The sequence below is a fragment of the Neomonachus schauinslandi genome, chromosome 4 (genome assembly GCF_002201575.2).
Source record: "Neomonachus schauinslandi chromosome 4, ASM220157v2, whole genome shotgun sequence".
Taxonomy (NCBI): Eukaryota; Metazoa; Chordata; class Mammalia; order Carnivora; family Phocidae; genus Neomonachus; species Neomonachus schauinslandi.
Window position 1 is genome coordinate 167,583,401 of NC_058406.1, and position 24,863 is coordinate 167,608,263.

A 24,863-nucleotide genomic window follows, 5' to 3' on the forward strand; every position below is an offset into this window, starting at 1 on the left:
CAAACTTCACAGTGTTTTTGTAAAGATTAAAGCTCATATAGCAGAAGTACCTGGCACATAGTAAGTGCTCAATGAATGATAAAAATAAAACTAAAAATGAATTAAATAAAGAGAGTGTTAAAGTTAGAAGTCGCTCCTCTTATCACTCCTTCCCTCATCCCATTGTTTGACTAGGAAAGCAGAAAGGCTAAATGACTTGTCGAAGATTCGGATTACAGGGTGAAAACATGTTGGAACTGGGTGTGAATCTTAAATATCTCAGCCCACATTCCTATGTTTCATATTCTTCTATGTCATACGAAAAGATGCTTGGGGGGGAGTCAAGCTGGTTAAATGATAAAAGGCAGGTCATCTTTGGTGTGATGCATCCTTGATAGAAGGTCTGAGATTAGTCTAGTAGTAGGAATGACACTACTATGGGATGCAGTCACATAATGAGCTTGGAGCTAGTGACCCTTCCTGAATACAGAGTTTAGGACAATCAGAGGAACTGATCACCTCTGTGCAGTCGAGGCAGTAACACCACAGGTAACAAAGCCAGGTTTGCACTGTCTGATTTGTTACCAGTTTATGTCACGATGCTTCTTGGTTGCCAGTTTTTATTCTTTTTTTTTTTTTCCAGTTTTTATTCTTAAAAGTAATAAAAATGCATGATTTACCAAAAACTCTACAATTCGGACTGATAATTTGGCCTTAGACATAATCTTTACACAACCCCTTTCCCCATGGGTAAGATTTGATTCAAGTGTAAAAGGGAGAAAGTCAAGTTTGGGAGCACGATCATGACAAGGTGAGACCTCTGGAGAGATTGTGACTTGTGGTCTTAGTGAGGCAGAGAACAGTCGTAGCCGGTTAACATTCAAGAATGGAAAAATATGGTTCTCTAAGAAGGTAGCCAGAGGATCTTGCATTCAATTCAGAGGTGGTACCAAGGCTGACATTTTGAAATATAATTACCTATTCCACATTTTTGAGTCGATTCACTGTTTCCAGAACATACATTGTCATGAGTTTCATTTCCTTTCTGAGTTAGAAGGAGACCAAATGCACTGCAGTTTGTGTGTTTTCTACAGGGTGCTTTAGATGACGTCTCATTCGAGAAGAACCCATCTGGACATCTTTTGCAAACTGTATTTCGTTCTGGGGTTCCTACAGAAAATACCAAGCAATTTAGCACTTTCTGCTCAAATACTTTCACAGCAGACAGTTCCTCTTAAGACCGTTTTGGAAAGACTTTCCACTTGGTTTTTACTGCTACTATCATGTTGCACAAAACTTCAAGCATTTTTCACTTCATTAGACAGAGACGGAAACCTCTACAGCTAGGAGCCCCTCAGCAGTCTCCCTTCCCTGTAATACAAACACAAGTGTGTTGTGCTGTTACCTACAAAACACGAAACGAGAGGAAAGGAAAGAGCAAGGGTGTTCACTTGTCTGCCTGTGCTCAAGCATCGGTGAGGCCTCGTTTTCAGCCAGATTCTTCACACATTTCTTTCTGGAAAATCATGAAGATAACTGCTGTGCGTCTGCCGTAATAGCATTCTTTGAAATCAGTACCCACTGAACGCTGGGTTGTTAAATTCCAATCGGTGCCTCCTGAAGTCCTGTCTTTCCTGAATCCTCATTGTGAAGCAACTCATAAGTAATGCTAACCTTGAGAAGTAAAAATTTACAACATTATAATAAACTTTTGAAGGTGGCAATAAAGTTGGTCACTGACTCAAAAGCGTAAGCCTGCAGTTAAGCTACACAGTAAATGGGAGATGATAAACCGTTTGCTTAAACTATTGAGTTTTAAAAGAGCACAGTCGTTAAAATTTCAGGGAAGGGTGACTGCAAGGGCATTTTATTTCATGGTGGAAAGATACTTGATAAGTTTGGAGAACTCGCTGGTTAGAAAAACTTGAACCAGCCAACAACTAAAGATAAATACCCTCCAACCCTTGACTCTGTCATGCGCAGCCAAATTACACATTACAGTGTATTTGCATATGAAAATACCTCCATCTAGTGTAAGCTAGTTGAACAGATGCAGACTTCAATATTCAAATATAGTTTTCCAGGCCAATTCTGGCTCAGGCGAGATAACAAATACAAAAGGGACAAAGGAAAGCTACAGAAAGTTAATAAACTTCATTTATTAAAAATTCAAACTCCCCACCTCACTGTATCAAGACCAGAAGAAAGAAAGAAAGAGCAAAACGGTTTGGTTCTAGTTTCAGCTCCTGCTTCTTCTAAAGGGATGGATGATGCATTGATCAGTAAAAATGACAAAGGGCTGGCAAAAAAAAAAAAGAGGAAGGGGCTAACCACGGTCTGAATCTTTCCCATGCCATTTCCAGCATTGCAGTGACATCGTGTTAGGAAAAACTTTACATAGAGTTCTAATTTTTTTGTTTTGTTTTGTTTAATACTTTCTTACTACACCTCTCTCCTTCAATGGGATCCAAATGCACTCCAGTTCCTACAATATCATAAGCAGAGTTATTTGACTCCATAGTATTCTGTCACTGCACAAAGAAGAATCTTATCATTCTTCAGATACATGCTGAAGGCTTGGGTTGCGCCATGCATCTGGATGAGAAGGTCAACGATACAAGACATTCTTTCAGGTAATGGAGCTTGTACAGTTCTTTAACAAACAGAATCCAAGAATAATGGAAGGTAAAGTTTCTGAAACATTTGGGAGGCTTTCAACAATGACCTTTCTGAACAGGACTTCCCTCTTTTATCGTTGTTAGAACTTTCTGTAAAAAAAGATTTACCTATCTAAGTAAAAGACTTTGCTTTATTAATATCCATGGAAATGTAAACGGTATAACCTGACAGGCAAAATGGGAGATACTATAATGAGGAGAGGAGCTCTGCTCTCCCGTTGAGGATGTCACCATACCAGCCGTACGGAAGGACATCGGAATGACAGGACACACAGACAGATGGGAGTAGGTAAAACATAGAAAGGAGACAATCTGGGCGCCTGGGTGGCTCAGTCGTTAAGCGTCTGCCTTCGGCTCAGGTCATGATCCCAGGGTCCTGGGATCGAGTCCCACATCGGGCTCCCTGCTCGGCAAGAAGCCTGCTTCTCCCTCTCCCATTCCCCCTGCTTGTGTTACTGCTCTCGCTATCTCTCTCTCTGTCAAATAAATAAATAAAATATTTAAAAAAAAAAAAAAAAAAGAAAGGAGACAATCTGACTTCAAAACGACAGCAGCAAGGAATGGTTAATACTTTGTGGAATAACACTGCATAGTCCTTCGTTCTCTTTGGACTGGAAACCTCTTATTTTCCATGAGGAACTCTGCCCTGTGGGTTTTTAGGGAGGGAGAGGTAAGTAAGTAAGCCCCACGTGGTAGCGCAAAATAAAATGTGTCTCTTTGTCTTCTGGCTGCCTGCTTGCTTCATTCCCTAAACAAATTTTCATGCTGATGTGATAAAATTCCTTGCCATTTCCATTATTTTCCAAATTTTTCTAGTTTCCAAGCTGTAGAGTCCCTGCTTAATTAATTTTTCTGCATATACAACTGAACTGAATTGAATTAAACAGATTTGGTTTTGTTGGGTGAGTTTGACGCCCCCTACAATTTGGTTTAGGTTTTGAATCCCAAAGCATCATCCAATAAACGCTAGGAAGTGTCACCCATTTCTCCCTCAAATACTCATGCTAGAGACATTTTAAGGGACACTCATGCAATTTGCACCTCCTGTAATTCTTCTTAAACGATTCACAACTTAGGAAACGAAACAGATGTCAACTTTTGAATGTTTCCTTCATATGCCTTTAAACTTAAAATATTTGCCATCAAATAATTTAGGCTCTGTGTATCACAACTTCTGAACGTTAAAATAATTACAAGTAATGAGCGTCCTCTAAGCCAGTGGTTCTCAACCAGGGGGGATTTTGGCATCCAGGGGACAACTGACAATGTCTGGAGATATTTTTGGTCGTCATAACTCAGGGAGGAGTGCTGATGGCCTCTAGTGGCTAGAGACTAGGGATGCTGCCAAACATTCTACAATGCACCAGACAGCTGCCCACAAAAAGAATTATCCAGCCCTAAATGTCAGTAGCACTGTGGGTGAGAAACTCTGCTTCAGAATCTATACTGATTACTACTTCCTCCAGAAAAGTGGAAAAAAAAAAAAAAAGTAAAGTAAGTGAATATTCTTAATTTTCCCAAGCCACAAGAGGATACAGCCCACATTGAAGCTTCGTGAATGTGGTAGGAAAAAATGTGGGTTGCCGCTTTAAAAGATTCAGTGCATGTGCACACTGGCCCTAACCTATGCTGTTCAAAATGCAAGAAGAGAAAAGTACTTTGTTTGTAGACGAGTACTGACTCTTGGCTTGATGATCTGTTTTGTCTAAGATGAAGAATAAGCTCATTTTAAGAGATGCTGCCGGGCTTTATCCTCACAGACACTCGACACCCCTGCCAAGGGAAGAACTAGCTTCGTTTTTAATAATGAAATGCATTTCCCCTAACCATTCTCATTTTTTACATAACTAATTATAACTGCTCATTGTTAGCACTCCAGAGCCTCATTAATATCAACCTAATTACTCTCTTGGTATCAATTATCATTTCTGATGTTTGTCAAAAAGCACTGCAGTCTGAAGCTGTCCATGCTGAAGGGAAGCACAGAGGTATCAGCTATTTACCCAGTGCAACTCCGAGTGTGTCCCTTTAAAAAAGAGTACTCCATCACGCATCTCATTAAAGAGCCTTTTGCCGCACTGGAGATTTGTCACTAAATTGCCCCCGAGTGGCAAAGTATTCCTCTGAGAAATGGTCCTTTGGCAGCAAGCCAGCCCCATAGGACGTACCTAGCAGGTTCTATTACCTTTGCAATTTGCTATCCTACAATATCATCAGGCCAAAAGCGTTCCCTTAAACTTTCAGTACTACCTGACTCTACGATCTCATTAATTTTGCCGCGTGTCGAGAGGCAATGCGTACCAGCGTGGAGCACTCCAAACCCAGGGGGACAGCTCCTGTGCTTCAGGCAGAACTCAAGCTCCAGGTAGCGCCCTTCCTCACACTCGCACACCCGGTTGTGGGTGCGATTGCACTCCTGCTTGACGTACTGGAGCTCCTTGCACACCGGGGTGCAGTACAGACACTCGTCGCTGGTGTGCCATCGGTCTGTGTAGTAGTGGCTGGGACAAGGGGCGCACACGGTCTTCCGCCTTGCTGTGCAGTGCTGTTTTAGGGAGGTGCCGGGAGGACATTTGTCACACATCAGCTGACGAGAGGTCTCTGGGTCATAATGAAGGTACTTTGGAGGAAAGGTTTCCTGGGTGGTCCATTTAATGGAGATGTCCAGGAACTAGGAGAGACAGAAACGGTGAACACGTTAGTATGGAGATAGGGTGGCTCTTCTGTGCAAAAGCATCGTTCGACTAAAAAAGTCCTTTACTACCTGAAGCCTCGTTACCTTCCTGCCTACAGGGCTGCACCACAGAAAGAAGCTCAGAAGCCCTAATTCTTGCATCTAGTAGCTTAATCTCAAAGACCAAGATGGGGGTGGTAACACACATTGTATTAAGTAAACCCAGGCTCATAGATGACAGGACTAATGAGCTGTATGAATTAGTGGTTCTCAGAATCCAGAATCTACGCCAGAATCTCCTAGACTCCCTGATAAAAACGCGGACTCCTGGGATTCAGACCTCTACCCATTCTGATTCCACAGGTGTGCAGCTGGGATTTGGGATTTTAAAAAATCCCCCTGCAGTGACTCCAATGCGTGGAATCTGTACTCAATAACTATCCGTTCGTTTATTTGCTTCACAAATAGCTATTGAGCCCTTAATATGTGCCAAGCTCTGTGCTGGGCAATTAGAATGCAGCAGTAAGTAAAATAGTTAAGAAACCCTGCTCTGGCGGAGTATACAATACACTTGGGTGGTGGTTAAGAGAATAAATATTACAGATAAATTACATGTTAGAAGGTAAGTGTTGTAAAAAAAAAAAATCAGCAAGTCTAAGAGATTGGAAACATGGAGGGTGGGAGACTAACAATATTTAAATGGGGAGGTTGCTGTATCTATATTTAGGACTTGATGTATAGTGAAAGAGTTGGTGATGTGTGAAGACTGCATGATTACATCAGCAGTCATCCTGATCATTCATTCATTCATTCATTCTTGCAGCAGCTAGGCACTGAATGCCTACCAGGAATGCACCAGGAATATGCTGGTAAGTGAGACATACACCCTGTCCTCATGGAGCCTGCAATTCCTAGAATTTTACGACTGATATTTCTTCCAGAACATCATATGGTCCAGTCTTGACTCTTACAAATGATGTCAAGAAAATTAAAGGACCACCTCTTTTCAGGTTGATTGGGAAAAACCTCAGGGAACAGGCAGGGTTTCAGAAGTTTCTATACATAATATCAGGAAGAGGTCCAGTGCAGCAGGAGAGAAAATTTCGTGAGTGAGGGTCCTTCTTGGGAGGACAGCTCCAACTGGGTGCTCTGTCTTGTATTCTAGATCTTCAAGGGAACATGGAATTAGTTCTTCACACTAATTACAGAAATCACATGCTAAGAAACAGTGTTGTTTGTGTGTAGGGGGTGGTTTATTTGGTTTTTATTGTTTGTTTATGGTACAGGGATCAACACTGACTATTTTCAGGCTGTGGGGAGGTGGCAGACCAAACACAATAATTTTTTCCAAACTTCTCTTCTTTATAGAACACAGGAAATCCCACAGAAGCCCCTTGACCTGGGGAAAGCATGGGAGCTAGGGAAACAGCACTCCCTTTTGAATTCGGAGTGACAAAGGTAAAGAAGGGCCCTTTTCATAAGCATTTGGGCATTTTCATCTAATTAACAACACATTCACTTCTTACTGGAACATGACAGGCGTCAGGGCTGACTAGACCTAATATGAGCTGATAAACCAGAAGAAAAGAACAAAATATCTCACCTCAGGCTATGGACTTTGGAACCAAGAGCAATTTTCAGAGTCCTGTAGGTAAAGGACTCCTAACCAACAAAAAGAATACAACGCAAAATCAGGGCTGCTCTGGGGATCTTCTCAAGACACCCTCGTGACCTGAGGGTTTCTAGAGAAAATATGTTCTTGAATTTCTCTGGGGCTTTCTATTGGCTAAAAGTTCATCAACATTAGTAGAAAGAAGAAATGAACCAGTAGTGGGTGGAAACTGGTTTGCTCTGAATCTTTCAGAAATTTGGAATCTATTTATTCATTCAACACACATTTGGTGAGCACCCACTGTGCACCAGGCACTGTAGAAGGAACTTAGCATATAGTGGTGCACAAAACAAAGATGGTTGTTGCCTTGAAGGAGCTCAGTCTAGCGAGGGGTAGATGGCAAAGAAGTGAAGAAATAAATAATTACAAGTAGCAATCAGTGTTTCGAAGGAAACAGAGCAAGATGCAAAAGCTTGGTGGCTACTTGGTCATTTCAATGGTTTATGCTACCTCTCTCAAGGCCCCTTGTGTGGATTTGGCTTAAATATTTCTAAAATCTTCAATGCTAGGGAATGAAGTTTTCCTGATGCAACTTGCAGACACATGGAAGCAAGGAGAAATGCTTTTTTCTCTTGCTGTTCACCTTTGATTTCCTGAAAGACCATTTTTAAAGATATGTCACTTTCAAGAGCCTTGACTCTGAGGTGCAAAGGGACACCTTTGTCCTCTGTGCTACTGCTGAGTGAGCCCCATCTTGGTAGGACTGGAATTCCTAGAACTTCCTCCAGCCTGACTCCCCATCAGTGCCCCTTTCCCACAACAAGGCTCAGTTGTGCCCATTTACTCATCAGCTGACTCTTTCCTCCCTTATCAAGAAGTGATGAGGATGGTATGGGAACCACCGACCCCCAAGATGGTGCTTGTGTTCCTCACTAGAAGGAGCCACACAAATTGAAGATCTGACCAAGAAAGCTGATGCAATTTATATTTTTCTAGGCAATTGGACATGACACTGTTGGTTTCCAGAAACCATGCTTTGGAAATTAGTTGCCATTTCTTCAAAATACAGGGAAGTTGAGGTGAAAGGAATCCACAGAGAAATAAATAAATAAGGTTGACTTAAGGATTAGATTAGTGAAGGTAATTTCTCCAAGGCATGGGATTCTCCAAGGCATGGGATTATCATATATATTTTTAAAAAATCAGAAAGCCATGAGGAACTGCAAAATAACTTGTTTTTAGCAACTTCTATTGGGCCTCTGTGTTTTATTTGAAAATTTTCCACTTTGGTAAAAAGACAGAACTGTGTGGCCAAAACTGGATGGGTAGGTCTCAATCTCTGGTTAGCCCCAGTTCCCACACAGAATTTCTGGAACCAGCTACTGGACAGAGGATGGGCAAGATCAATAGAGCTCTTCATCTCAGTCCTGTCTCTTACTTTCTTCAGCATTTCCTGGAAAAGCAATGAAAAAGATGCCATAGGAGGACACATCATCTTAACATTGGCTCCATCTCCTTTGTCAGCTGATAGTATTTAAAATCCATGAGAATTCAAAAATAAATTTCTCTGTAAAATGCATAACCACTGACAAACATCTGTGAAGGCTAGGACATGTGCGCAGGTGTGTCTGCAGAAGCATAAAGGGCTTTCTGTAGAAGGGGCCACTCTGCTTTGGGTGTTTTATGTTTGGCTTTTAAAGAAAAATTAAATGGGATTTTTCTCTTTATTTTTTCTTTCTTCCTCCTCCCATTCCCTATGTGTCCATCCTTTGGTCTAGACCCCTTGTGCTTGAGGGCATCTGGGAGTCCTCCAATCTCCTGCTCCCCCCACCCCGGTTTTCCTGAAGCCCCAGTGCACTTTGCCTTGAAAAGACACTTAAAGCGCCATCTCTGATAATTTTGTCCTTCTCCTTCCATTTTTAATGGTGGACAGTGGTTAAAGAATTTTCTATTTCAACCCAACCATCTTTCCTCATCTATAAATGTTAGTAGAGGATGGTGGTGAGTGAGTTGAATCGTTGTTCTCCAAAGCCCATTCTAGCTACCATTATAATATTCTCTGGTTTGGGGTGCCTAGGTGGCTCAGTCGTTAAGCGTCTGCCTTTAGCTCAGGTCATGATCCCTGGGTCCTGGGATTGAGCCCCGCATCGGGCTCCCTGCTCAGTGGAGAGCCTGCTTCTCCCTCTGCCCCTCCCCACTGCTCCTGCTCTCTCTCTCTCGCTCTCTCTCTGACAAATAAATAAATAAAATCTTAAAAAAATATTCTGTGGTTTGACAGCATTTAATTAGCTAATAGGCTTGGAAGCAAATGTCTTGCTTTAACTCCCTTCCTACTTCTTGCTCCACTGTTTTATTTGTGAAACCACTTTGGACAGCAGAACCCTCTTTTTCCAATCTCCACTTTTCACACTCACCCATGCCTTCTACTCCCTCTGTAGAACCAACGGATGCCCCAGTGACCTGAATTCCCAGCTATCTCTCCTCCTCTGACATGCCATCTTTTATCTGCTCTTACCGTGGAGTTGGTCCCTCACGAAAGTCAGTTGTATGTTTGTTGCTGAATCTGTTCATGCTAGTTGTATATATGTATCTGTATATGCTACAGTTGTAACTATCCTTAAGTAATTTAGTTAAATATTATGTAAATTAATCAACATGGGTGTGAAAAAAATTATTATTTTTCTAGGAAAATGCTTTGGGAATGACTTGATAAAGATGAGCCACAAAGAAGCAAAAAAACCAAAAATGTACTACGGAATCTGGAGTAGCTGAGACAACCGTAAAAACAAAATGGGGTAAACGTCTAGAATAATCAGTTTGTTTCATAAATGTCTTTTAAGTGCCAAAATTGAAATGGATGGGCCATACATAATAGAACAGGGTTTTGTAAGAAAGACAGCATAGGACTTCAGGGAGCAAACACAGATTCCAGGAAAAGCCTTGGCCAACTCTTGAAATATAGGTGAATGAATGTTTATTTAAATGTTTTAGTTTCCGATATATGTGTATAATTTTTATTATTAAATGTTTTAATTGATTTTCTTGTTAATCATCTAACTCTTAGTCCCAAACATACAAAATCTCTAATTGGCATTCTCAATATGTAAGAGGTAGAGTGGTATGGTAATGGTATGTGCAGGTAACAAAAAATGGATAAGATGAAGATGGAATTCTGTTTTGTCTATTCCATTCAAACATATGTGCATCAAATCTCTACTCTGTGATAGGCAGTAGAATTAAAAATAACCTTTATAATATTTTGGTTTGTACCTACATTAGAATGTTTTATTATTATTATCGTTAAGTTTCTACCAGCTACAAAAGTGAGTCTTACAGTGAGTAAATAACTGTCCTAGGTCACAGTCATTAGTGGAAGCAGAATTCAAACCCAGAGCACGTGCCATATAAATATTGTTTTTTGGTCAAATTCTTTAACACTTACCAAGTGCTCTCACTTATGCTATAAGCCTTCATGCATAGTCTAAGAGTAAGACCTGATGTGCTTATTTTTCATTTAGACCCAAGAGCATAGAGTTAGGAGATCATGAAAGATCAACCAAAGCCTTCCTCAAGTCCAGATGAACTGATATTGGCTTTTTTTCTTTGTACTAAGACTAGCACATAGTGGTCCAAAGCTACCAAGATAGAAATTTCTCAGATGGTTTTCTCTACTGGTGTATGCTTCATCCTAAAGGGCAAAAGAAGAATACACTTTCTCTTACAAGTTTATTTTTGCATTATGCAATGCAGCCAATTCTATACTACTGGGCTTGCTCTCTGGTATACAGAACCATGAGTGACCCAGTGGGTTTCCGTTTATGGAAAATTCATTAAAAGGAGCCCACGCACAGCTTGAAATAACTACTTGGTTTGGGAGTTCCTTTTGTGATCTCTCGTATGATCTTTGCCACAGAGAACTATTTGAGGACTATCCAGAGTTAGCTAAACTTCTGGTCAGTTTGGAAACTGTGCCATTTTACAGTTCATCTTAGCCAAGAAGGGAGACATTCAGGATACGTATCATGGTGAATTTCCTAAAGATCTCTTATAGTATGAACTATAAAGCTTATTTTTAAAAAAACTATTTTCCTATGAAGTTTAGTGTATTTGATTTTCTATAGTCTTATAGTGTAGTAGCCCATTCCCTTTTTCCTCCATTCCTTAAATAACTCATTTATTCATTCAGCAAACACTTCCTGAAACAATTACTATGCTCTAGAAATACTGCTAAATGAAGGAGTTGAATAAGTTAATGTTCCTGTTTCATAGGAACATTCATCTAAGAGCCCAGCCTGATGTAAAATACTCACAAAAGAGGATTAAGAAAAGACTCAGCAGAGAAATAGGTCAGAAAAAAGGAAAGGAAACCCAAGGAATTATGATTTATTAGATGAATCACTAAGCCAGATTCTACACTATTTAAAGGCTGAAGTTAGGCACTGGTGATGGAGGAGAGGAAGGGATAGATATGATATGTTGGCAGACTGCATGGGGAGGATGTCCTAGAAAAAGCAACTGAAGAACATTCCCATGAATTTGAACTATGTAGTATATAGTATTGCCATTAATTACTGACACCAGGAGGAGAAGACAGTTATAGAGAAAGAAAATGAATTTAGCTTGGAACATCTTCCACCTATGAGACTCAAGTGATGTCTACCACATAACTGGATATATGTATTGGGAATTTAGGACAGAAAGGCAGCTAAAGACACAGGTTTCAGGGTTAAGAGCACATAAATGGCTCTAGAAGCAGAGAGAGCAGATGGCATTACTCAGTCTATCGCATACAAGCATAAAAGGACAAAAAGTTAACCCTGGAACTTATAAACATATGCAAGATGGGATGAAAAAAGAAGGTAAAAAACGTAGGAATATCACAGTGTTTCAGGAAAAATGCTAAATGGATAACTTAATAAATTCTAAAAAGTATATAGCTTGGCCATTAGGTCAATGTTAATTAAGAGGAGCACTTTTAGCTGGGAACTTGCATTTAGACTATGAGTACCAGGGTTCCAAACTCAGTTTGACCACCAGGTTTAGTAACCTTGAGCCACTATCTTACCTCTAAAATGAGAATAATCCTTATTTTAACTATCCCTGTACAGTTGTTGTATTTCAAATGAATAAAAGGAGGGACACAAATAAACTTGGTGAAGAATAAGCTTCCAGACAAGTAGGAGGCATTATTACATGTACTAATTATATAGAAGGTGGGAAATGGGAGATATTTTGAACCAGACTTATTTCTGAAGACATTTTGAAGTTTCTTGTTCAGTAGGAAGTAACACACCTATGATGAGCCAAAAGTTGACTATCTGCCCTATTCTTAATTATCTCTAGAAAAAGTATCTCTGTTTTCTTTTTCTTTTTTTTTATTTAGTTTCAGTATCTTCCCAACTGGTATCATTTTCTTGGTCTATATTAAATGTTTCAAGGCAGTTTCATGGGTCTGCTTAGAGGGGCCAGATAGAAAAGGATTTGTCTCCATCCTCCTTACATGCTTAAGATGCTATCTTACACATATCAAGTAGTATCAACTATCACATATCAACTATATCTCATTTAATTTTATTCAATTCAATAGATACATTCAATGCTTACTATGTGTAATTAGGATTCCTGGAAATGATATATGCACACAGACAAATATCCAGCATGTAAATTTGCAAGAACAAGCAAAAAATCTGCAGTTTTCTCATCTGTAAAAGGATACTGATGACAGAATGTGCCTCAAGGACAAAAAATTTTTTAAAGCACCTTTCATCTCACGTGGCATTTTGCAGGTACTGTTCCATCTGCGTGTAGCTTCCATTTTAAAGGCAAATGAAGAGGGGCGCCTGGGTGGCTCAGTTGGTTAAGCGACTGCCTTCAGCTCAGGTCATGATCCTGGAGTCCCTGGATGGAGTCCCACATCGGGCTCCCTGCTCGGCAGGGAGCCTGCTTCTCCCTCTGACCCTCCCCCCTCTCATGTGCTCTCTCTCTCTCATTCTCTCTGTCTCAAATAAATAAATAAAATCTTTAAAAAACAAAAAAAAAAAATTAAAGGCAAATGTAGAAACAAAGCAGGTAGTTCATTTGAGAGGTTTATCTGCTGCTGCAAGTTCCCCACCTAAGGGTCTCCCACTGCTTAATAATTTTCACAATAGTCAGTTGTTTGGCTGAGGATTAGGTCTCTACATAAGAAGTAAGAGCAACTGAATTAAATCTGTTCATCTATACAGAACCGATTTGCTGCCAACAGCTAATGCGAGGCAAGCGGGAAAGGAAACCCAAGGAATTATGATTTATTAGATGAATCACTAAGCCAGATTCTACACTATTTTGCTTCCCTTGGGGATGAAGAACTGTCTCAGGTAAATTTCAACCTTAAATTCAATTTTTTGTTCCCGTCAGAAGTTTCCTTTAGCTGTTTGAAGCCTTTTAAGTTAATTAGCAATACCTTGTTTATGTTTGGAATTGACCAGAATTATCAGAACAGATTTGCTTATGATGCTTTTGGTGCTTCGGAGGGGTTTTACAGACAACTGAGTTTGACAGATTAACAAATGAAAAGAAAAAAGAATCTCTGAGGAAAAACAACTAGCGATACAGGTATACTTAAGACTTTCCAAGAAAGATATGTAGAAATCTCACATGTTTGGCCCCCTGGATCTTACTATTTCCTCTCTTGCGCTTCTGTTGATCACCAGATTTGAGATTGACCATTAATTCTGAAAAGTTCAACTCAACAGCAGAGCTGGTTGCAATTTTCTCTATAATTATGTCCATTCAGGTCCACTTAATAAGCATTACTTCAGAGTATTCCAGCTATAGTCCCTGGCATCTGGGGCTCAGAACTGGAAACACATTTTAGTATGTTGATTATTTTGAACATCAATTTTTTTAAATTCCTTTTTATTTCTACAGTGCTTTTCTTTGAAGGTAACACACTACTCACATCATTTTATTCATCTCTTTTGGTTGTTGATGATCTGGATTGAGGTCCAATCAATATATGGTTAAGGGCAGCTGGTGAGAAAAAGTTAGGATCGAGAAGCCGTAGTGATTATAAAATGGAACAGAAACTACAAATGGAAATGGAACAAAACAGGATGTGAGTTAAACATGGAGGGATTTACTGTGTGCCTCCAACAGGTGAAATTCTAGAAGCCCCGGGTGATACGGGAATAATAATAGCTTAGCGCCTTATATTATGATATACCAGGCTCTATACCAAGCCCTTTCTTCCCATGCTATTATTATCCATCTCCTCCACCAACGTTTGAGATAGGATGATCCCTATTTTATAGATGAAGAAATAGAGTCTCAGAGAAGTTTAGTGACGTGTCAAAGGTCACAGAGCCAGTACACATGTGAGCTGGGATTCAATCCAATCCTGTCCGATTCTAAGTCTTTAACAAGTGACTCTTGCCTCTGGAAACTTGCAGTCTTATGAAAGAGACAGGCATATAAATAATCAACTACAACACAATATAAAGTTCAATAAGATCTTTTACCTATCCATCTTATCTATGTATCCATCTTGTCTACCTATTCCTTCCTTCCTTCCTTCTTTCCTTCCTTTCTTCCTGTCTATCCAGCCATCCATCTACCTAGCCACCCAGCCATCTATCTATCCTGCTGAATAAATTCTTCTCCCTCCCTTGTCCTGAAATGCAGTAGTTCACTCAGGCTCTCCAGACGATGGTTCTGTAAAACTGAGCGGTACTTTACACTGAGCAGCAGCTTCTTGGTAATGCACCCTCTTGAACATACTCTCCTTCCTTTTCTGCCTTACTCTTCTTTCGCTCACTCCTCCTTCCCTAGGATTGCACTTTCTAGTAAGGTACTAAAACATGTGTTTGCCTCATGCTGTGTTTCCTAAGGCATCTGGGCTTTGAACTCATGTCCAGTAAGGAGGCCAAGGCATTTAATTTCAAAAGAAAAAGACATGATGTCCTCCCTGGAGCCAAAGGAGCTGAAAAAGGATGAAAAATACATTAGAATCATTTTGCCCAAAGATTTGACCCTTGTGAGCCCCATCTGGGGTTCTCTTAACCTCAGCAGAGATCTCTGGGTTTGAAGGCACCCACAGAAGCTTGGCTCTAACTTATGGGTATTGTGATTCCCACTGGACTCAGCTACTAGATGTAAGTTCCTTTAGGACAAAAAAACTCAGCTAGGTCACCTTAGGGAAAATTTCTTCACCTCTCTGAGCCTCAGTTTCTTTGTCTATAAAACAGATACTAATCTCCACATCATGGCATTTTTATGAAAATTAAGTGAAATATTGTGTGTGTCTTCCATACACTAAACATATTCTAAGAATCATTAGTGTCTTTCTATTTTATGATTTCCTTCTTTGGCTCAGCTTCCATGGGTAGAAGTCCTGATGAAAGATGGCAGTGAACCTCTATGAAGGAAGTGTCAGTTGGAAGCAATGAAGAGAAAAAAAAATGATCCTTGTTTGCTTACTCTCACATAATAGGGTATCTGATAAGTTAAGTATCTTTTGACCTTTCCATTTTGCAGCCCAACTAAGCTTTTACATAATTCTAGTTCCCTGAATTTTAATTTTCAGCAACAGAAGAAAGGTCCTTCCTCATGAATATTTATAACAATATCTTTGAAGGAGTTTCAACTAATAGTTCAACTGATAATCTAAGAGTTTCAACTAATAGTTTCAACTAATAATCTAAAATCATAGGTCAAGCATTGTGACTAAATGCCTCTCAATGATCAAATAAACCTGGGGTTTGGCTACCGTGTCCGTCAGGACTGGTTTGGTTTTATGCTGTGCTAATAAACAACTTCAAAATCTCAGTGGCTTAAAAATAACAAAGGTTTATTTCTCACTCATGCTATATTCCTAGTGGGTCCACTGGAACCTATTATCATTGTCCTATGTCCATGACCTAGGATGATAACGCAACTAATATCTAGAACATGGCTGGTTTGCTGTGGAGGAGGGAAAGAGAAAAAAAAAAAAAGTTGGAGGGGTCATATGTCCACAGTTAAGTGCTCCAATATGGAGTGACATACCATTTTAACTCACAAGTCAGTGGCCAGAACTATTCGTGTCCTCGCCCCACCCCCCACCCTCACCAGAAGACTAGAAAGCACAGTCTTACCATGTTTCTGGAAGGGAGAACTGAGAACAATTTACAAGCAGCACTAACAACTACATCCTTGCTCAATAAACATCACTCATACTTTCTCATGGCCTTTTTTTTTTTAGCACAATCCAGTCAATTTTCTCTTCTTTTCACTCATTAAAAGAAGGAACAGGGGGCACCCGACTGGCTCAGTAGGTAAACACATACAACTCTTGATCTCGGGGTTGAGGGTGCGAGCCCCACGTTGGGTATAGAGATTACTTAAAAATAAAATCTTAAAAAAAAAGAAGAGATAGAAAACAGAAAGTGTGGGAGCAGAAATTTCTGTCTATCAGCCTGGTGTGGTACTCAAGGGAAGTATTTAACCCATTACCAAGCTTATTCTGCCCGAAGATTTGACATTTATTCCAAAAAGCCACGTGCAGTTCTCAAGTACTTCCTTGTGAAGACAGATGCAAAGAAAATTCTACAATGAGTCCAAGGAGATTGCTAGCAACCAAAATTATATCTCCTTCCTAAGTCCTGAGGGAGTGTCTTGGACCTTAGCTTCTAACTAGATGGAATATGAAAAATACGCACATTAATGACTTCTGTGCATACTATCTAACGATAAGAAGGACTTGTTTCCAAATGAAAAAAATGTTTTATGGTTTAAAAGAATAATCTGTGATCTTAAAACAAATAAGTCTTACTACTTAAAATTAGGTTACAGGGGCGTCTGGGTGGCTCAGTCGTTAAGCATCTGCCTTCGGCTCAGGTCATGATCCCGGGGTCCTGGGATCGAGCCCCGCATCAGGCTCCCTGCTCTGCGGGAAGCCTGCTTCTCCCTCTCCTGCTCCCCCTGCTTGTGTTCCCTCTCTCGCTGTGTGTGTCTCTCTCTCTCTGTCAAATAAATAAATAAAATCTTAAAAAAAAAAAAAAAAAAAAGTAGGTTACATTTCAAAAGCTGCTTCCCCTGGGATCTCACGGACTGTTTTTAAACAGAATTTCTTATACATGAAACCAACTGGGCAGAAGAAACTGACAACTGCAACAAAATAGATTGTTAAGAAACATTCCTTTAAGATAATTTTTTTCATAGGGGCACCTGGGTGGCTCAGTTGGTTAAGCGTCTGCCTTCGGCTCAGGTCATGATCCCAGAGTCCTGGGATCGAGCCCTGCGTTGGGCCCCCTGCTCAGCGAGGAGCCTGCTTCTCCCTCTCCCCATGTCCCGCTCGTGCTCTCTCTCACATCTCTCTCTCTCAAATAAATAAATAAAATCTTAAAAAAAAAAAAGATAATTTTTTTTCATAGATAAATAAGTCCTTTTGATTTTTGCATGTTTGGAGTACTAAATCTCCTATCATCAATTTGTTACTATTACTTTTTAATGACAAAAGCTCAAAACTAAAGCAGATCTCCCACATATCATCTGGTCCAATACCACTATTTCATGTATTTATTTTTATGATTATGATTTTTTTATTCAAGTATAATTAACATCCAGTGTTATATTAGTTTCAGGTATACAATATAATGATTCAACCATTTTTCGAGATGGGTAAAGTTAAGACCCACAGTGCTGGCGTCACCAACCAGATCTCAGACAAAGACAGAACCTTGCCTCCTGCCACCACAACGATCTTAGCGTCACTATGTCCAACTGAATTCCCAAATTACATTTTGTTGTCGTTGGTGGTGGTGGTGGTGTTAGTGCAAATTGATGGTGGGGGGAACTTTTTAAAGAATAGGTTCCTGATATCCGTATTTTCTAAGAATAAAAGAGATCACTTTTTTTGAACAAGAAAGTAACATTACATGGGAAAGGAATTGAGGTTTTGAGTCAAAGACCAGGGAAGAAAACTGAATTTACCAAAAGCAGTCAGGAAGTTTAGAGGAATTACTGCCCTGTTTTACATCTAAATCCATCTTGACACCCATTTTCCTATTTTATAGCTGATTATTTTAAGAAGTTCTTACGGAAAATGCTTCCAAGGTACAGACTAAATTGAAGTGAAAGTCCTAAGGCTATTCTTTTTGTTTGTATAGAAGATGCTTCAGCGAAATTAAACAATGTCTTCACAGTATTGAAACAATTTTAGGGGTGCCTGGGTGGCTCAGTCGTTAAGCGTCTGCCTTTTGCTCAGGTCATGATCCCAGGGTCCGGGGATCGAGCCCCACATCGGGCTCCCTGCTCCGCGGGAAGCCTGCTTCTCCTTCTCCCACTTCCCCTGCTTGTGTTCCCACTCTCGCTGTCTCTCTCTGTCAAATAAATAAATAAAATCTTTAAAAATCAATCAATCAACCATAAAACATAATTTTAGAGAGGGAAATTTCTTCAAAATCCAAATAAGAAAGTAATAAATCAAGGCCATTAGGAGCACATTACTTATTTTTAGCAGGGCTTTAGGAAAGGTATTTCATTTCCTCCTGCATTGCCTACCCATTATGGTCTGGCTGATTCAGGTGCTTCTCAGAAATTGGGGTGAAAATGACCTACCCAGGGCATACCTGGGAAGTTATGTCACCTTGAGTTGGGAGGAACCATTTTAGTGTGTCTGCAGAGTGTTCTGGCTCTCGGGACGTTAATTTAGAGAGGCCAGGTAAATGTGAGAGGGAGGGGGGACCACACAGCTTCGTACCTAATGTCTTGTAACACTATTCTTATCCCTTACAACTGTCTAAAAGAATTCTTTTTTTAGACTTTCTATGCTAGTCACCCCAAAATATTCTGTGGTAGTGAGTTCCAAAAACTAATTACATGTCACATAAAAATGCTGTCCTTGTATCTATTTCAAGTTGGCCATACCTCAGTCTTTCTTCTTGCACAGATAGTTTACAGATGTTGCTAGGATTTCCGATTCACTAGTTCCTGCTATTGTGGGTTGCTCAGTTTTATTTCGATTTTTGTTTTCTTTTCTAAACATGACTGCTATTACTGTTCATATTTGCATTTTGTTTACCGGACTGTCAGTATCACAAATGCGCTCCGGGACTGCTTCCCTCTCTCCTCTCTTGCCGTGTGCCGTGTGCAATCACCCTTCCCTGCTGCTTTAAAAACCTGTTGTATGCTGATGACCAGATTTGTTATCTTCAGCCCAGGCTTCTCCTAGGCTCCGAAATTTTGAATCCAAATGTCTACTTGACTTCTAACACTGGCTCATTTTACAAACATGTAAAATTGATCAAACCAAACATGAATACTGGATGCTTGAACCCACCGGATGGGGAGGTGAGAAAGTGGGTTCAACTGAGCTTAGGTAGCCCCTCCACGGGTTGCTATATGAATCTAGTTCATTTCTGTTGCTTGCTTAGGAATGGGTCTTCATGGGATGCCTGGGTGGCTCAGTCGGTTGAGCGTCTGCCTTCAGCTCAGGTCATGATCCCAGGGCCCTGGGATCAAGCCCCGCATCAGGCTCCCTGCTCAGCAGGGAGCCTGCTTCTCCCTCTGCCTGCCGCTCTCCCTGCTTGTACTCTCGCTCGCTCTCTCACCCATGCTCTCTCTCTAACAAATAAATAAATAAAATCTTAAAAAAAAAAAAAAAGAATGGGTCTTCATGAAGGTATGGATATGAACCGTCATAGTAGAAATGTACAAAAGAACATCTAAAATATAGTGGACAGGGTGTCATATCTATATTTTTGAAAGAGATCAAAGCCAACATTAGAATAAGTCTCTGGCATAAGGAATCTGTTGGTAGATGATATAACACACTACCAAATCTCACTATAGCTCCTTTGATTCCACAAACACACTTTAGTGTCAGGCGCTGTGGAGACCTGGGTGCCACAAACATGAAGAAAACGGAAATCTGTGCTTGCAAAGAGCTTATACTTTGCTTCCCACAAAGTGGTGGTGATATCCCCTGTAAGTTCTGGAAAAATTTGTGGGGGATTTCTGTTGTCACCGTGACGGCTAGGTGTCCTGGGCCATCAGGAATAATCTCATGTCCCAAACACTTCAAGATGTCCTATTGACAAAAAAACCTATTTATCATTATCCTGGCCTAGATTCAGATTCCATTTTATATATACACAAAGTGGTTTTTGCATGATTTTTGTATATACTGAACTTTCTAGGAATTTAACAACATAAACTTGGATAGAAGGTTGTACTTTGCTTTGTTTAAAACTTTGGCAAGGTTTGTTCACCATTTCAGAAAAGCACTGCATGAAAAGTCAACACTGATCATGGTTTTGAACCCCAGCAGATCACATGGGCTTTGGCCTTTGTTCCTAGTGGTGTGTTCACAGCAATTTCACATAAAGATGCTAACATATCACTGCTTCATTATGTCTACAGTGAAGTTTTATTTTATTATTAGCTACTTTCTTTTTATTTCTTCTTTATAGTATAGTTATGCTAGTATATTGTCTTTAAAAATTATGTATGTAGGTAAAATATAGGTACTCTAAATTTCATTTCAGGGGAGCAAGAGAGTTGTTACAAAGGATTTATTTTCAAAGTGCATGGAAGAAGTGATATGATTGAGAATTCCTGCCCTACAGGGCAAAACATACAAATACCTTGATAATTTTGGCATTTTTGCTCCATCGTAGCAACATAAGGGGCAGCCGGGCATCCTTAGTCAAGGCCTTGAATAATGCAAACATAAATTTTTATAAAATTACTCTTTCTCTGCCATCTATTTCCCAGTCCTCTTTTTTCAGCTGCAAAGGAGAAACTCCAGCTAAACAAAGTGCTACTGGTTAATGAGACGCTGAAGGAAATAACGCTTTTCACAAAAAGCTTTCAGAATAGGGAACATGCAGGCAGGAGGGCTGAGGGTTGCTCAGGGCAAAACCCAGCAGGCAGGTTAGTGGATAGGAGAGCAAGAATAGTTGAGTGTGTGTTTAGTGCCCCTCTGATAGACACTGCCATAGCTCTCCTTCTAGAACTAAGGGGATAAAACATCTGGCACAGAATGTTTTTTTTTTTTTCCCCCAGCCAATGGAATTTGACAACTGTGGTTTAAGCCTAAGAAGTAAAATTAAAGATCAGATTGAAATTAGGGCACTGTGCTGAAGGTTGCTACGGGCGGGGATCAGGACTGTTTAGGACTGAATATATGTTAGATTCTCCTACAAACTTCAGAGTGATCATTCTCTTAAACTAAGTAAAGAAGCCAACCAATAAAAGTGAGACAAATACTCTCAATCACTGGGCGAGGGGAAGGAAACCAAAAAAACACAAAGAACAAACCAAAAAAGGCATTATCCTAAGGACAGGGGGATCAAGCAGTAGTCCTGAGGAAAAAGAAAATCACCTACTTGCCCCCAACACCTTCATCCCCACACTCCACCCCAAGTCTTGTCACCATGACATGGATTAGCTTCGAGAAGGCCAGTGGATGGTTTGGGCACTACACAACGGGAAGTTTCACCCACCAGTTAAAATCTCGGCCGAGGCCAGGATGTTGCCAGAGTATCGGGTGGGCCCTGAGCACCCATGAATAGAGCGGCCTGGGAACACAGCTACCCCACCTTGCACTGCAGGCTTCTCCTTGACACATTGGTGAGCATTCCAGAAAGCCAGTGACTGTGACCTTAACCTTGGTGGCCACGCCCCTGCCCTGCTTGCCTCTTGGCATATCCTCTGCTCTCCCAGAACAAATCTAGAATTCTACTTTGCCACATGATTATACTTTCTCCCACTTCTTAGGTTCAGGACACCTGGATTTTATCCGCAACAATGAAAACATTCCAGTCCTCCTTCAAGGTAATAGGTAGTGTGGCCTTCTCTCCCTCCCCTGAGCATCATCAGCATTCCGTTTACAAAATTCACGTGGGTCTAGATTTACCTACAGTGATCTGGAAGCTTCACGCTAGAAGCTGCTGTTAATATGGAGCAGGAGATGTACGTGGTTATCTTGCACGTGTGCATAACATTATCTCTGTTTTATAGAAGAGAAAACAAAAACTCAAGAAAGATGTAACTTGCCCATGCATCAAGTAAGTGGTGCTGCTGGATTTGAATTTTGGTCCGACTGATAACTACTGCACTGCGGCTTCCTTTATAAGGACCTGGAGGACAGAATCTTTTATATGTCCAGGTCTCCCAGCTCCTTTTGTTACTCTCATTAGACATAGAATTAATAGTCCAGTGTCCGTCTCCATTAGACTGTGAGGCTCATGGGGGCAGGAATGGTGTCCATCTCATTTTCCACTCTGTCCCTAGTGCGTAGGGGCGTGCCTGCTACAAAGGACAAATTCCTGTGATGCTTCTACTTCTTACAATTGCGCCAAGGTGCTTACAAAAGGGCATCTGGACTCCTTGTAAGTACAAAGTATCCATCTCCAATCATTTATCAAATAAAGTCAATCTCAGAAACTACAGAAAGGGAAAGGAAAGTCTTTCCCATTGAAAGTATTTACTAGGGTCAAAGCACATAGAAAGTCTTCTCTTTTGAGAATCGTGCATCATCCACAATCGGTTTTATCTATATACATATCTATCTCCCTAGATAGACTACATATCAAAAACGTTCATTTACTTATTGCTTAGGAATAAATTGCTTAAGAAATTTTGAAGTTTAAAAGTCATTGGTAATATGTTTATTATTAATTAAATCTTTGACAGAACACAAAGAGCAAGGAAGAATAAAATGTCCCCGGGGCGCCTGGGTGGCGCAGTCGTTAAGCGTCTGCCTTCGGCTCAGGTCTTGATCCCAGGGTCCTGGGATCGAGCCCCACATCTGGCTCCCTGCTCGGCGGGAAGCCTGCTTCTCCCTCTCCCACTCCCCTTGCTTGTGTTCCCTCTCTCGCTGTGTCTTTCTCTGTCAAATAAATAAATCCTTAAAATAAATAAATAAATAAAATGTCCCCATATTAATAGCAGAATTATGTAAACTAGCCAAACACTAGAATGATTAAATTAATCGTGGTACATCCATACAATGGAATACCATACAATGAAAATGAATGAACTATTGTACATCCAACGTTAAAAAAATGATCTCATAAATGGAACTTCAGTGAAAGTAGCCAGACATAGAAAAGTGATAAAAGTCCATTTATGTAAAGTCCAAATACAAACAAAGCTCCTCTATGATGTTAGAAGTCAGAATATTAATTACTCTGGTTATGGACATAGTAGTGATAGGGATGAGCCCGGGAGCTTCTGGGGTGTTGGTAATGTTGTATTTCTTGATCTGGGTGCAGCTCACAAGTGTTCACTTTGAGAAACTTTATTAGGCACTTATGAGTTGTGCAATTCTGTGTGTGTTATGTTTTAATAAAGGTTTACTTTTTAAAAAGTTCTCCATAGTAACCAACCATATTGGTGGAGCTATTTTATATATTATAGCTTACATTATGTAGAGGTGGATAAGACTAGCATACTTACTTGTGTACTCCTGTCCAACCTACATTTTCTTTAGTGACTTTGCTATTTACTTATTTATGCTTTGTATCCTGGGAACTACTTGGAAGACTTCCTAGCCTGCTATTCACTATTTGTGGGTTGGATGTTGAAACCCAAGCATTTACTCCAACATGTTCGAAACACATATGTGGCTTAAATATGGATCTTCCTATCCTATCGTGAATGTCTGATTCACATCTTAACTTAGTCTACACTCTGGTGACATAAAGGAAACAGGTCATTAGCCATAGAATAATCTACAAACAAATCTTATTAACTTGATTGGGCAAAAATCTAAATTAAAAAAAAAAAAAAAGAGGTAACCTAAGTCACAAAGACTCCTTTCTTTCCAAACAGTACATTAAAAATAACTTGTAGCCCTATTTAGTGCTGAACTTCAACTATTTATATCTATTTTAGAACATAATTAACATTAGCCCGCCAATATCTTCCACATTATATTGAAGTTGAGAACTGGAATAAACCACTTTAATAATAAAATTTTATTAGGATGTTAAATTGCACAGTTATGAAATCTGTGTATCTATGTGTGTGCGTGCATGTGTGTGTATGATCTTTTCTCTGGTGCCAGTTACACAAAATTTCCCATAACATTTGCTTAAGCAGGGAATGAGCCTAATGATGTATCCTATCATGTTCACTGCATCCAAATTTTATTCTAGTTATAATAGTTTTGAGAGGACTGACATCTCCCAACTTACTCTGCTTCTAAGGGACCACCTTAAATAATCATAGGAATAATATCCAACTAAGCAAAGATGGTATGAACTCCTTGAGGGCGTCAAATAATCTGCAAGGAAGAAAGTAAATAAAATGGATACAAATCATTCAAACGAAAAAGGTTTCGAGCTCCTGTCTCGTTTCCATAAACCCAGCAGGAATTTTCCAGGGCAAAGGGACACCCTAGGAGCGGCGCGATGGGCTCCGGAAAGAGGCCTCCTGTTGCAACCTGCCCCCAGCTCTGTCCCCGGACAGGCAGCGCAATGAGCTCGGTCCCCGTCGGGCCGCGGGCGGGCAGGCTCCCAGGCGCCCGCGTCCCGGGCGGGCACTTACCACCAGCGCGCAGCACAGCAGCTGGTTCATTGCGGTCCCCGGGAAACCTCAGGCGCTGGGCGGCGGCGGCGGCGGCTGGGCGAGCGCTCCGTGCGTCTCCGCGGCCCGTGCACTCATCACGTTATATATAGCGTCCGGGCGACAGGAAGTATCGGCTTGGCTTTGATCATTCATTCTCTATCTGGACCAAACTTTGCACCTTTCTTTTTTAGGAACTTAGGCGGGAGCGGTGGGGGGATGGGGGTGCGCAAAGCTCCGCGGTTAACGCTTTCAGAGCCAGAGCGGAAAGAACCGCCGGGAGAGGTGGGGGCTGGGGGTGGGGCGGGGATGTCTGGTCCTCCCGGGGGGCGGGGGGGGGGGAGCGGAAAGCCACCGGGCTGCGGAACAAGGAGGCTACTGTCTCCGC

The 24,863-nt window shown here is 40.7% G+C and overlaps 1 protein-coding gene across 1 annotated transcript in view; it reads right to left on the minus strand.

Moving 5' to 3' along the window:
* The window catches only part of TNFRSF11B (TNF receptor superfamily member 11b), a 28,451-nt gene extending 3,869 nt beyond the window's left edge, over window positions 1-24,582 (minus strand). The window contains exons 1-3 of the mRNA XM_021688393.2: window positions 24,458-24,582; window positions 4,959-5,328; window positions 958-1,149 (exon numbers count right to left, since the gene is read on the minus strand). Coding sequence (XP_021544068.1) covers window positions 958-1,149; window positions 4,959-5,328; window positions 24,458-24,487 — 592 coding nt within the window. The 5' untranslated portion in view covers window positions 24,488-24,582. The remainder of the gene's footprint in view (window positions 1-957; window positions 1,150-4,958; window positions 5,329-24,457) is intronic.
* Between the last annotated feature and the right edge of the window lie 281 nt (window positions 24,583-24,863).